The sequence below is a fragment of the Emydura macquarii genome, unplaced genomic scaffold (genome assembly GCF_026122565.2).
Source record: "Emydura macquarii macquarii isolate MOO-44397 ecotype Brisbane River unplaced genomic scaffold, CSIRO-AGI_Emac_v2 contig_1348, whole genome shotgun sequence".
NCBI classification, from domain to species: Eukaryota; Metazoa; Chordata; order Testudines; family Chelidae; genus Emydura; species Emydura macquarii.
The window spans coordinates 6,644,238-6,657,978 of record NW_027131485.1 but is presented as its reverse complement, the minus strand read 5'-3'; the positions used below and the strand labels follow the sequence as shown (position 1 = coordinate 6,657,978).

General features: G+C 41.5%; 1 protein-coding gene across 2 annotated transcripts; it reads right to left on the bottom strand.

Moving 5' to 3' along the window:
- Nucleotides 1-2,615: 2,615 nt before the first annotated feature.
- On the bottom strand, nt 2,616-13,652 carry KNOP1 (lysine rich nucleolar protein 1). Of its 2 annotated transcripts, none has more exons than XM_067551030.1 (5): nt 13,623-13,652; nt 11,079-12,456; nt 8,089-8,157; nt 7,389-7,466; nt 2,616-3,295 (listed from the first exon to the last, which is right to left on the bottom strand). In XM_067551030.1, exons 2-5 carry the CDS (start codon nt 12,453-12,455, stop codon nt 2,981-2,983), a joined length of 1,839 nt encoding a protein of 612 aa, XP_067407131.1. In that variant the 5' UTR covers nt 12,456; nt 13,623-13,652; the 3' UTR covers nt 2,616-2,980. The 2 variants fall into 2 exon arrangements, with proteins under 2 accessions (XP_067407131.1, XP_067407132.1); XM_067551031.1 differs by having other exon boundaries at nt 2,616-3,292.
- Nucleotides 13,653-13,741: the final 89 nt, after the last annotated feature.

Sequence of the window (13,741 nt, the reverse complement as noted above, 5' to 3'; positions counted from 1 at the left end):
AGGAACACTGGCTAACATTTATGAAGTGAGGATGGTGCTTCAGCTTGTCACACAGTTACCATAACCCAGGGTGCACTGCTGCTGTTACCATGTTGTAACTTGCCTGTAAGGAATGTCAAATGCCTAAGCAGGGCAGATGGTGAAATAAATGGGATTACTGCATCCATTTGTACATTGAACTATAGGACCCATATGTTTCCTCATTGGCCATATAAGATTTTCACCATATTGTTCAATATTTTACTTGTTTTTCAGCACCCAGATAGCTATACGGTGACAGACAAAAATACCTTTGCTAAATATAAACACCTAATCAGAAAATAAATGAACACACCCCGTCTCATTAAAAATCTTTCAAAGTTACAGTAAAATGAAGTTTAGGTACAAAGAATAAAATGTTTTCATTATAAATATATAAAAACCTCTTAAAACAGAGCTGCTAAATACAAAGAAAGAGTGAGAAATGTGCATCTTACAGGTAGCTAGCGCAGAGGCCAAGGTAGGGCTCCTCACAGAACAAGGCTATCAATGTTCAGATCTTGCCCTTTTTTTTTAATATACAAGTCTGAAAAGCACTGAAGGGAGTGATTCTATACACCCCACATGCCAAAACAAGCCTGAGTAAATGAGAAAGGAAGATGTGGATTTATTCTGAAAGTGACTAAAAATGGCACCTTCATGTTCAGGAGTGCTGTTCCTGCTGCTGGCTGATTTTTCTACTCACAACTGGCTGCTCTGCAGAAGCAGCCCAGGTAGGGGAGAGTGAACTAAATGTACCATTCTGGCTCACATATCAACAGCATCATATTCCAAAGGCAAAGCAACCTGTGCAACTCCTCAGTTGATACACTTAGTTATACACCTGTGCAAATGCAATGAGAGTAAGGCCTCAGCTGATGACACAGGTTTAAGAGTAATATAGTAGCCTGCAGCATCTTTGTTGTAGATGTGTGATGTCTGCATCAAGCCAGCTTGACTTTCAGATCCCAGGCTAACCTTTCTGTGGCTCACAGTGCAGATGTTGGTTTCCCTCCTCCACTGACCAAATCACCAGCCAAGATTTTTCCACTCCTTCCTCTGCTTCTCCAATTTGATTCCTGCCTTGCTCAGAGCAAAACAAAGGCAAGTGTCTCCAGCAGCAGAGCTGCCACTCTTCATATCTTGACTAGAGAAGGTTAAAGTTAGAAGCATGGCTCTTGCAGTAGCATTCTACAGCCTGAGATTTTTCTGTTTAGTGAGAAATCTCTGCTGCCTGAGGACAGCAAGGCAGGAGCTAAAGCAAATTGCAGAGTTGTGTCACAGACAAGCCAGTCACTTGGCTTGTGGGGGGAGGGGGGGTGTAGAGGGGGAGAATTCCAGTGTGAGGGCAGAAGCTCTCCCTTTGGTAGTCAAGGGCTGTAACTTACTCAGCAAGGGGAGAGGAATTTGACTTGAGGCAGTCTCAGATCCTGCAGAAGAAAGGATTCAACATTTCAGTGAGGGAAGGGAGGTCACCATGCCCCCTTTTCCTTGTCTGAAGTACCGGAGTGGATTAGCGGGCACTTCCTACTCACCTACTCAGGTGGTTTTAATCTTACTTTACAGGAGGTACCTAAAAAGCCAATGGAGAACTGAGATGTTTTGTACACACAGACCAGACTTGTCTTTTCAAGGAGGTACAGAAGAGCAAGCTAACACTGTTTCAGAGCAATGGCTGGAGAAGCAGAGGAGGAAGGCCTAGCAAATGGAAAATCCTGGCTGGACATCATCCTGCCTGTCGGTGAGCAATGAGAAACAACTGAGCATCTGCACTATTGAATAACTAAACAAATCAGCTGGTAATTAGGGAAAATAATAGGCCATTTTCCTTGTAAACTGAGCCCCATTGCTGTGGAAATGCTGGATCCAGGAAATAACCACACTGCCATTTTTACAGTCATTTCAGAGCTATGCTAACACTTATGAAGACCATCTGCTCCCTGGCCCTGTATCCCAATAACAAGTGGCAGGACACTGAGTGAAAATATTAAACCAGTTATGTGACACACAGCTTTTCAGAGTTTCAAGAAGACAATGCCATCCCCGCTGATTCAGACTCTCTGGAGTTCCAAATATGCATAGATTGCGTAAATATAAAATTGCATTTATACAGTTCCTGCTCTCTTGTACAGAGCCAGTGAAATGACTGTGTAACATTACACACAGGAGTTAATCCAAAGGCTAAGAAACAGGAATTTCATTCATGCAGGTTGTGCAGTTCTGAGAAACAGTACTCATTAAAAGTTACTATCTGTGGTTAACTGCTACATAGAAATTATAACCAAGATTCAGCTACACAGCTACTGTACAGATATAGTCACTAACTGGGTTTTTGGTGTTTGAAATAAAATGTTGCTTGTGCGACCTTGGGAAGTGAAACTGATTTGGCTTGTGGCATTTTAGAAAAGGCAAAAGAAATTGACCATTTAAAAAAAAACAAACCATAAGATTTGCAAATAAAAAGTAGCCCATTGATCAAATTTTAGACTTACCTATAATGTCTCGTTCAGTGCTAAAGGCCATAATTTGGCACCACACTAGCAGAAAAATGTAAGTGAGGATTTTACATGGTGAACTGTAAAACAGCAAAGGAATCATTTTGTTGCCCATGAGTCACTAAAATGTATTAAAGGGTTTTACACAATCTGCATTCTTAAGAGTCTAAATAAATATTTACAAGATTTAAACTGCCACAGGCTACAGCTGCAAGTCTCAAATCTTTGCTGAAGGAGATTTTCTCCTCTCTTGTAAATAACATACTGGCAGATCTTCAAGATACATTGGAATTTGTCATTTAGTTCAGGTTAGAACATAGTCCAATGTGCACTACGATTTCTCGTCACAGCCTCACATGCTGTTAAGTGGCAACCTGGGTGCTGAACTTGCAGTTTCATTCCAAGAAAAAAAATGTAGAAAGCAAGTTTGAATGGTTTTTCATCCCATCATATTGCTGCGACAAAGTTTAGTCATCAAATTTAACAGATCTAGAAGCATATGTGTCTATGTGCACTTTTTTGTTGGAAATAGGCTGGAATCCAAGGCCAATTCCTCTGTGTTGCTTCAAGTTTATTGCTTTCTCAAACTCCATTTGTAGGGTCTGCTTTAACGTTTCCTCACCTTTCCTGTTTAGAGCCATGTTTGGTTTTTCTGTGGTTGCTGGCAGATCTTGGGTTGAGGCAGAACCCTTTTTAAAACCACCCATCAGTTTAAGGAACTTTGTTTTTTGGTCTGAACTCTCAAAAGTAGCTGTGCTCCACTGGCCAAACTTTGTATCCTGCTGAATAAAACAAAATGATTAGGTAAAACTTGCTAAAGCTGTATCATTCATAAACTTAAAGGATCACAACATTAAATGACACCAGCATTAAGTATTGCAACCACCAGTGGCTCTAAAGATTGTGGCAAAGACATCAAAACTGTGGTGGGGCCCCAGCACACCTGGGGGCCCAGCGAAGCAGAGGGGAGGAGAAACTGTTCTCTTCCTATGGCTGCATCCCACCTCCCAGCCTGCTCCATGCTCTAGTTCAGGGAAGCACATGGTAAGGAACTGGCTGCATTAAACCTTTGTAACCATCTGATGCTCAGAAGCCTCCTTGCCATCTGAGAGCAGAACTTCTCTGGAGCAGAGTGAGGTGGAGGTTTGAAGGGGGTAACCCTTAGCATCCAAGTGCATTACCTACCATCAGAAACAATGCCATGAACCCAATCCCACTGGCTTTTGCAGCCATTAAAATCTACAATAGTCTTAGGGAGACATTTTAAGCATCTTTGAACAAGACATGTACACTGCGATAGGAACTGCATGAAAAGATACCTATGAACAACATCTACCTACTATATTTCTTTTAAAAACTGTTCAGTATTTGGGACGGTGAGTTTTGAACCCTTTCCCCAGCTAACCTACAGGCAGGCTTGAGTGGTTTCATCTTTCTGGCATAGCTGCTCATTAACTTCTTCAGTTAATGAAGTAGCATAGAGGGGCTTTGCTGCTCTAACATTCAGCAATACTGAGTACAAATGTAGGCCTCCACCGAGCAGCCTCAATCCCACACAGCACTGTGCATAATCTGGCCCATGATAAGCTAAGGGAGGAGGGAAACGGAAGGTGCAATGAAATATGAAAACAGCTGGGCGTCCGTAGGTGCTCAGGACTGACTCCTGAGTCCTTCCTACTGTTTGCGATTTAGTCTGTCACAGATTATTCAAATTATCGCTACCATGTTATGCACAATTACAACCCCTGCCCACTGTTTTCAGAACTTCAGTGGGGGGGAAAGAAAAGCTACAGCCTAAATTATTTAGGCTTTGTCTACCATTAAGTGCCTCAACTACATAAACAGCTATCTAGAAATAATACAACAGTTTACCACAGACATTCATTTCAGAATATTGCACCCTTGCTTTGCCTCAATGCAGTGAATATAAACAGAGGTATAAGCCCTGTATGTACCATTACAGCATTTACTTCTTACTTATGTAATGGGACAGTGTCTCATATGCTCCAGTGAACCTTCAGATATAAGCCAAAGAATGTTCAATGGCTTTTCTCAAAGCCATGATAACCATAAGAGAGAGAGCTGCAGTGTCAGATGGGTTGCAAATTGAACAAAAGCTGCACCATGGTCCATTTTAAGATCACAGTGACAATAGACTGCATCCACCAGGACATCTACATAGATGAATTTGCAGTCACAGCACCATATTCATTCCTGTTTTGTCTCCAGTGCCTCTTTCCACTTTATCTTTAGGCATCCAATTTCTCTGCCATCTGGATGCTTCTCTCCTAAATTCCCAAAGACATAAAAAGCCTTCTCTTGCCTTTCTTATTCTAATGAGTTGGCCACTTGGCTTTTCTAGAACAGGTTTCAGATCTGTCACCTGCCTTTTCACTGTCCTCATGAAGGTATTAACCTCAGAAACGTTTTCTAATAAGTTAACTATGAAGATGCATCCAATCTGGCCCCTGGGTTCTAAGCACCAATTTCTTTCCCTACTAGTTAATTATATTGTATAGGCACAACATTAACACACACACAACCCACAGAACTACTGGCAACTCACATAGTTTGTCGTTCTTTAGCTCTCACTTTCCATGCTTCAGCTGCTAACGAAGGCAAGAGGAAAGGAGGTCTGCTCCGGTGGTAGGAGCATTCATGGGTGTTAAACAATGGAGCTTCACATCAGTCAGTCATCTCCTTTATATTTAGTTAAGCCGTACATAGCTCACTCTTCCCAGCTGCAATTTTTCTGTGTGCCAGACTCTGGACTATTTTGGGGATACACATAGGCCAAATTCTGGTCTGGGGTTGCCCTGGTGTAAAAGCACAATTCAGCCCTTTGTATTTATTGACACATTATAGGTTACATCAACAGCAAATGCACTCACCTTCATATTATTTAAGAACACTCTATTATCTATAAATCTCTTTACAGAGTTCCTATGCGGAGACCTAGAAGTCTCCCTGTCATTGTTAGCTCTCATTTCTGGCATGACTGACACTCCAATTTTCCTCTTTGAAAGTGGGGATGACACTTAAAGTGGAACTAACATGCTAGCTGACTACTGATTTGGCATTGGAGGAGCTGGTTAAACTGAGGGAAAATCTGAATTCAAAATGCAGTTTATGTGAATGTCTTCAATCCATCCAATTCAATACTTAGAGCTCATCTGAAACCACAATAGCCAAGTCAACAAAATAGCCAAGATGATACACAGCACACTATACACACTGCAAAGTTGGCAGCAAGCTGGGGAGGGTTTTTTGCAAATTATACATAGACAATGGGCGTAGAGTGTTTAATTCAACATAGACTAGTATGTCTGCTTTTAAAAGCAGTCCTTCTACATTACTGAGGAGTTTCACTTTTAAGAGGATATAAACTTCACCATTTCTATTTCAGCGTTAGTAGCAGTATTCATAGTTTTGTCATACAGCGAGGGGTGCTGGAACTAGGGGTTCTGAGAGTGCGGTAGCACGCCGAGGCTTGAAGTGGTTTCCATCATATACAAGGTTTAGGGTTTTGTGCAATGGCTTTCAGCATCCCCACTATAAAAATTGTTCCAACACCACTACATACAGTTGCTGTAAGTCAGTATCTGTGACACAAACATTCTCTCTGTGGTGTGGAGGATATATATCAGCACAGATGCACAAATAATTACAGCTTTTCAAACCCTGTAATTTTTTAAGTTAACTGCTGGCTATTACTGCACATCACTTTTACTGCAGCGTTTCCAGCTTGCTCTTTGTGAAGCTCACTAATTAGTCTTCATAGCTCCTATTCTTCTACGTGCTAATAACCACTGATAGATTAGCATCAAAGGACTGGGATTCCCTGCCAAAATGTCATTTTCTGAATGACTTCAGTGCCATTTAGATAGTTAGTTTCAAAGCATACCTTAAAATAAAAGCAGGGAGTTCACTTTCCAATCTCCCCCACCATGCAAAAATGTACATGTATTTTATAGATTTCTGCCATTTGTTTCATGTACATTCATATTTTACTGGCATTGTGGCAGTTTTCTGGTGCAATTCACAGACAGCGGAGATAATCTGGGATACTAATAAGGCCCCCTCCCGTTTCTGAATCCCACTACCTCTGCTAAAGGTCAGCAATTACAGCAGCTGACAGATGTTCCATTCTCAATCTGCCAGGAAGCAGAAGATGCAAAGACAAGGAACCCAGACAAGCTCTATGAGTGATGGGGGTAGAGGACATATGCACTATATTTTCTTATTCCCCTTTCTGCCTTCCCACACACTTGAGTTGAAGTAGCAGGTTACATTATTTGTTTATAGAAGAGAGCAGGTTTTCAAATGGATTTGTCAGTTTCTCCATTCCCTCCCCAGAAATACTTCTGCACCTTGACACGCGCAGCAAGCACTTATTCGTGAATGACCAGCTTAAAATAAGATGGCTGGGTTTGATGCCGCTCAGTAATTTGGGACTAGCTCCCTGCTCTCCATTTCCATCAGAGCAAACTATGTGCTAATTCTAATCTCAGTGACAGCTACATGCATGGGTTACTGTTATTTGTATTCCACAATAAATAGAAAGTGATTTTGCAGCAAATTCATTTTGGCTAATTCTCCAGGAGGAGCAGTGAAAATGCTACTTTTCAGGACTAATGATGGGAATTAGAGCTCTGTACAATCCCCACTGCTGTTGGAGTTGGCAAGTCTGCTCCCAGCGTCTCTTGGGATTGAACTAATTTGTTCTGTAGTATGACCTCAAATTTGCAATCAGAAAAGAGGGTTGTGTGCCAAGTGGTGTACATGACTAGCATACAGAGAAAGACAAAGTGCATTTTCAAAAGGGTTGCTTTGGACACATTCTCGTATCAGATCAAGCTCTAGGTTCATACGTACAGATTCCACTTTGTTTCTGAAAACCTTTGTTTTGCCAGATTCTCTATCAATCTCTTCTTGCAGAGCTTGCCGTCTAACCTAAAAGGAAGAAAAATAAAACACACAAGATGCTGGTTTGTGGATGAAATTTTGGTTAACTGAATTCACAACATAAGAATGAGATGACAAGGAAAGGTAACTAATCAAAAACCTGCCTTGCAACTTAATTAAAAGTTAGCATTCTAGCCTTTCACACACTTGATTTCAGAAGGTAAAGCCATTATTAATTTCCACCATTAGCAATTCTTACAAATAACTGCAAAACAGTAACTCTGGTACTTATCAAACTTATTAATCCTTCCACCTGGGGCTGAATTTTCTTGGCACAAAGTCCATTGGTAACAAAAACACTGAACCTACCAGCACTGATGAGGCATGGACAAGTAAGCATTAAATCTGATCAGCTACTTCAAACCCTTTGGCATCCACTGCAGTGGCATGCTCTAGATTTTACCCTTTAGTGCATGGCCCATGGAAAGTATAGCATACTCCATTTAGTAAATAGTACTTTCTCGCATGTGTGCATACAATAATAATCAATGCAGTTCTTATCTGCACACAGCATATCCACATTCACGTGGCTTGCTAGATCCAGACACACCTACTATTAGAATATTTGACTTTACACAAAGCTACACAATTTACAGAAATGAGACTGTACCTTGTCTATATTTATTTCATCGCAGTTTCCTTTCCTTTCCTCCACAACTGTTACATCATCCTTGCATTCCTGCAAAAAAAGATATAAACCTGAATGTAAGTATAAATATTTACTCACTTTAACTATAATTTACATAGCGATAGTCACAAATGTCAGAACACTGTCTAATAGCAGAGACAGTACAGTGTTGCAAAATCAGGTAAATGGAAACAATCACATTCTAAACTGAAAGTTACAACTGAGAGATTTCCATCAATAGGGAGATAAATCTGCCAAAGCTTTGCACAACAGAACCCTGCTTTTTAAAGAGAATCTCAGGGACACCTGAAAACCTTGTAAAAGAGGGACTTGTAAAGAGAGAGGGAACTTACAATAATCTGTTGTGCAGAAGAAGGGGACACAGAAGCATTTCACATTAAATAGTTTGGTAAAAATCAGTTACCAAATTTTGAATGTGCATATAAGCTGTACATGGTCTACTCTTTCCAGATGCAATTTTTCTGTTTCCCAGACTCTACAGAGTTCCTGTGGGAGGCCTGGGACTCTGAATATTACTCCTAAGTGTTTTCTTTTCTGTCATGACTGACACGCCAGTTTTCCTCTTTGAAAGTGAGGATTACTGGACCAACTTCTTCTGTTAGTGAGAGACAGAAGCTCATCTTGGGACCGACACAGCTACAACTACATTGCATGCATTAAAACGGCCAGCATTTTTGGCTTTCATGGTAACTATTGCTATCATAGTTATTTCCTGTTGAAAGTGTACAGAAAAACTATGGGTACCTCTGGAACCTATTCTACTCCCACTGATATCAACAGCAAAACACATTCAAGTAGAACAGGAAAGGCTTTTCTGAGATGCAGTGATGTGTGACATGCATTAAGGATTAGAAAATAGTCCAGAACTGTGATGCAGTTAAACAGAGGACCAGCACTACCACCATCTATTACAGCAGTGCAACAATAACCAAATTTCTTCAGACCAGCACTACCTGACTTCTAAACTTTCAGAAGAATTTCTTCAGGGTGGATTTCTTTGTTAATTTACTATTCACGTTCAGTCCTCTGTAAAAGACAAAACATGCGTCTCCTCTCCCCCCTTGCATCAGTTGCTTGGAAGGCACTTTGCTGCACTTTCCCTCTTCATTGTCCAGTACCATCATGCAACTACCTTTGTCATTGTAAAGCTTATCTTGCCTGTGCACGTGTGTGAGCAGCTGCAGAAATCCAAATTATGTTTAACCATCTCAGCAGGACAATTCCAATTTAATTAGAAAATTTATCCCAGCAATAAAACCATCTTGTCCTTTGAAAGGTCAAAAGGAAAAACCTAATAAAGAAGGCTGCAGCCCCAAATGTCTTACTCACATGTTAAATGTACATGCCCCCACAAACATGTAACCTTGTGATCAAAAAGAGCACATTTCCATGATGTAATGTAAGCTGAAGATTCCACTTGTACGCGGTAATCTACGTATGATTGAAAGTACTGGACCTTGGAAGGCTCTGCAGGTTTCCACTGAACACATATCAATGTAATGGAGACACACCAAAGCAGAGTACCCCAGATTTACTAATGTGCTTTGTCTCAGAAGTGAGTTAATTGGAGACAGTGTCTAAAGGACCAAGCAACCTGCAAAGTCCATCATGAACCTAACATGTCAATGTTTAAAAAAAAATCTGAGGAAGTAACTCTCATGCTCTCCACACAAGTGCTGGAGCACATGGAATGCTAACTACCACAGCTGCAGTGCTAAACCTGTGCCACGAAGAATGCTCATTTTACAGATTTAAAAGTGGAATGAGAATGAATGGTTAGAGCACAAACTAAGGAAGCAGAGTTATATTCCCTGCTCTGCCACTTACTTGGGTATCTTATCTGTGCCTAAGTTCTCCCTGCTGTAAAGCAGGTGGAGTAATAATTATTTCTGAGGGTCGTTGAGACAATGTATGTAAAGCTCTTGTAGAGCCTTAGATAAGAGGCTCTGTGGAAGTGCAGAGTATCATATAGTAATATTGTCATCGAGGGTCCGAGTTTTAGAGGTGCTGCATATATGCAGCTGCTGTGGACTTCAACTGGAGATATAGGATCTCAGCCCCTATAATTTTAAAGGGTAAGGAGAGAAAGTGATAAAATGATCATATAAATAGTAACTCGCTATCACTATTGTTACATAGAGTTGAACATTTTGAAAAACTTCAGAGAAAAAAAATTTCATTTGAAAATGCTTGATTGGTGGATTATTTTTACAAGTATATCTAATAAGCGTTTCTATTCATCCCAGCCCTCATTATCTTATGAACAAGACCATTTCTCCATGTACATTCCATCCCACAGCAAGTTCATTTGGCTCCTCAATGTACCACAGAGTGTAACAATTTTAAGAATCCCTAATGGGAGTTCCATTGTTGTAACCACTAGTATAGGCAGCTCCTCCAGCGGTGGCAACAATAGGAGAAACCTTAAGGGGAAAAAAAGGTCCAGCATAGACAAGGTGCTGATGGACACTAGCATTTTCTCTTCATGTAGACACAGGTCTAGATGGCCTGATGATAAAAACACTGGCACCCCAGTCTACACTAGAGCTGCTACTATTGCTATCACGAGATCAACAGTGGGAGGAGAATGAGAAAGTTCAGAGCATAGACACAGCTTTTTGCTTCTGTTTAACTCCTGAGGGTGGTTACATAAGTATTTGATGCATTTTACATTTTTGTAATTAAAGCACTAAGTGGCTCTAGCAATAGGCATTAAAACAACAAAATACTTCTCTCAGAACTGTTGTGCGGCTTAGATCATTCAACTCTGCTCCTGCAGGCTGTTCCTCACAGTTTGACCCTATACCTGACTGCAGCCCCAATAATGTGAATAGGGCCCTGCGTAGTCCATCCATGCAGAACAGCTTGCAAAATTGGACTGTTCATGTGTCCATAAAAAGCTTTGAGCTCCTCAGTAGGAAGATGGACAACTGATTATATTTAGTGCTTACCATTGCCTCATTTTCGTTTTTTTCTATTTTTACTGTGACTTTTTTCTTCTTTTTCAATCTTGGCTCTGCAGCAAAGTTCTGTGATCCCTGTTTATTTCTTTTCTTACCCTTATTGTCATAGTGCACATTATTATTTTCATGAAGTCCCTCATCTACATTGTCCACTGTGAGGTCTTCCAGTGGTTTGGATTTCCTTTTCCTGTTCTTTCTATTACTTTTAACTGGTGTGATCTTTTCACTTTCAGATACTTCCCCACCTTCATCCACAAGGTTTATAGACTCAGTTACTTCCTCCTCTTCCTTCTGAATGTTTTTCTTTTTCTTCTTGGTTACTTCACTGTCATCTACAGAATTCTCTCTGTGTTTTTTACCAGCAAGTGCTTTTTCCTGGGACCTGGCTTCTTTTTTTCTTGGAAGGTGTTTATTAGAAACTCTATGACTTTGGTCCTGATTATCCTCACATATTAAGGAGGAAATGTCTTTGCTTTTCTTCTTCTTCTTCTTCTTGGTTACTTCTCTGTCGCTTTCAGAGTTCTGGACAATGTCCTCTTTTTGTTTCTTACTTACGAATGTACTTTCTTGAGAATTAGTTTCTTGATTTTTTCTGAAGTCTCTTGTTGAAAGGTTCTCATCAGAAGCTCTGTGATTGTTGTCCTGATTACCTGCCAGTGATAGAGAGTCATGTTTGTCTTTCTTCTTCTTCTTCTTCATTATACCAGAATTCTGGACAACATTCTTTCTGTGTTTTTTAGCAGCAAGAGCATTTTCGTGTAAAGTGGTTTTATTTTGTTTTTTAAGGTTTTTATTAGAAACTTTATGATCACTGTCTTGAATTTCCATCAGAGCTAAGGAAGAAACGTCTCTCTCTTTCTTTTTCTTCTTCTTCTTCTTCTTGGATACTACATTGTCACCTTCAGAGTTCTGGGCAACATTCTCTCTGTGTTTTACATCAATGACTGTGTTTTCCTGAGAATGAGTTTTGTGTTTTTTTGGAAGGTCTTGATCACTGTCCTGATTATTCTCCAATGTTAACAAGGAAAGACCTTGGTCTTTCTTTGACTTCTTTTGGAGAACTTTAGATTTCTCCTTTATTTCTTTTACCAATTCAGAATCTGAACTGCTTCCTATGCTCACAGAGTTGTCAGAACATGCTTTTTTCTTTAATTTGGAGCCAACTTTCTTCTTTTTACTAAGATTTAGCTGATCCGAATCCTCTTCTGCTAAGCATTTCTTTTTCTTCACCTTAGCTTTTGCTTGTGTGTCAGACTGGTGGTCTTCTTCAATTCTGATGACAGTTTGGCTTCCAGTGCTCTTCACCTTTTTCTTTTTCTGTGTCATTTTCTCATAAACACTCCCTCCCTCTTCCTTTATCATCATTCTGAAAAACAAAATACAGGTTAGTGCACAGCTTTAGTATTGCAACACAGAACCTTCTGCTCAGTGCTTCATACTCTTTTAAAGTGTTAATTCTAGTTGAACTGTGGAGAGGGGGGAAAAACCTACTGGTCTAATTTTCAGACATGCTCAGCACCCACAGCTCCCTTGGCCTAATCTAAAAGTCCAAGGAGCGGCTCTGAAGATCAGACCATAAACGTTTCTTACAAGGTTAAATCCATCAGGTATTTCTTTCGATTAAGGCTCTGTCCACACTCAAATCAGATCTACGCTAGCTACCTACGCATTGAAAGCCTGCTGGTGCTAGCATGATTTTCCTGAGCCTCGTCAATAGGGATTTTTTTCTGATCTATGCTGACCCAACCATGAGAGACAACTCTCTGTAACAGGAGGGCAGACTCTGTGCCCTACATAGGCAAACAAGAATCTTCTGATTCATCCTGTTTTCAGGTGGTCCCAACCAACATGATGGTGCAGGCAATCACTGCATACTAACATTATCTCCAACCACAACATAAGAAGGGACAAAAAGCACGAGGGACTGGAACAAAGGATTCCAACAAATGAGTCCTTGCAACAGTCAAACTTCGGGGAAAATAACAGGCTTATATTGTGGTGTTTTCATTAGCCACTTCCTGAGGCGGGTTTTATGGGTAAGTTTGGACTATAGACAGTGTCTGTACTCTCTGTTTAGAGCAAGGTAGGACTATCATGTCCTCTGCTGCCCCCCCACCCCCACCCCTGGCTGTCTGTTATATGGGACCCTGAGAGAACCACACTAGTCAGGGGAAGTGCTAGCACTAGCACTGCAGATCTGCACGTGGGGGAGCGGGCCTGTCCCTGTCCCTGTCCCATCCCGGCTCGTGGCACAGAGCAGTGACAGCACCTTCTCTGAGGGGGCCTGACTACAGTCAGCTAACAGGGAGCTGCTGTCCCACCAGCACTTCGCTTGGGCGGGTCTGTGCGGCCCCTTCCTTTCCCCTCAACCTGCTTTTCATTCCCCCACGCTGCACGCACCAGCCAAACCCCCGGGCTCCCCCAACCCACTGCACCTGCACCCGACCCCTTCCCCCGCGTGCTCCCGCTCCCCCATCCCGAGGCAGCGCGCCAGCTGCGGAACTGGGCTCGGCGAGGTCGCTTAGCTCTTACCTGCCGCTGAGCCCACGTGCCGCTCCCCCTCCCCCCACTACAGCGTGTTCGCCGAGCCCCGGCTCTGACCCGGAAGCGGAAGGCGCGGCCTGGCGCAAGTCCTCTGGGTAATCCCCGCC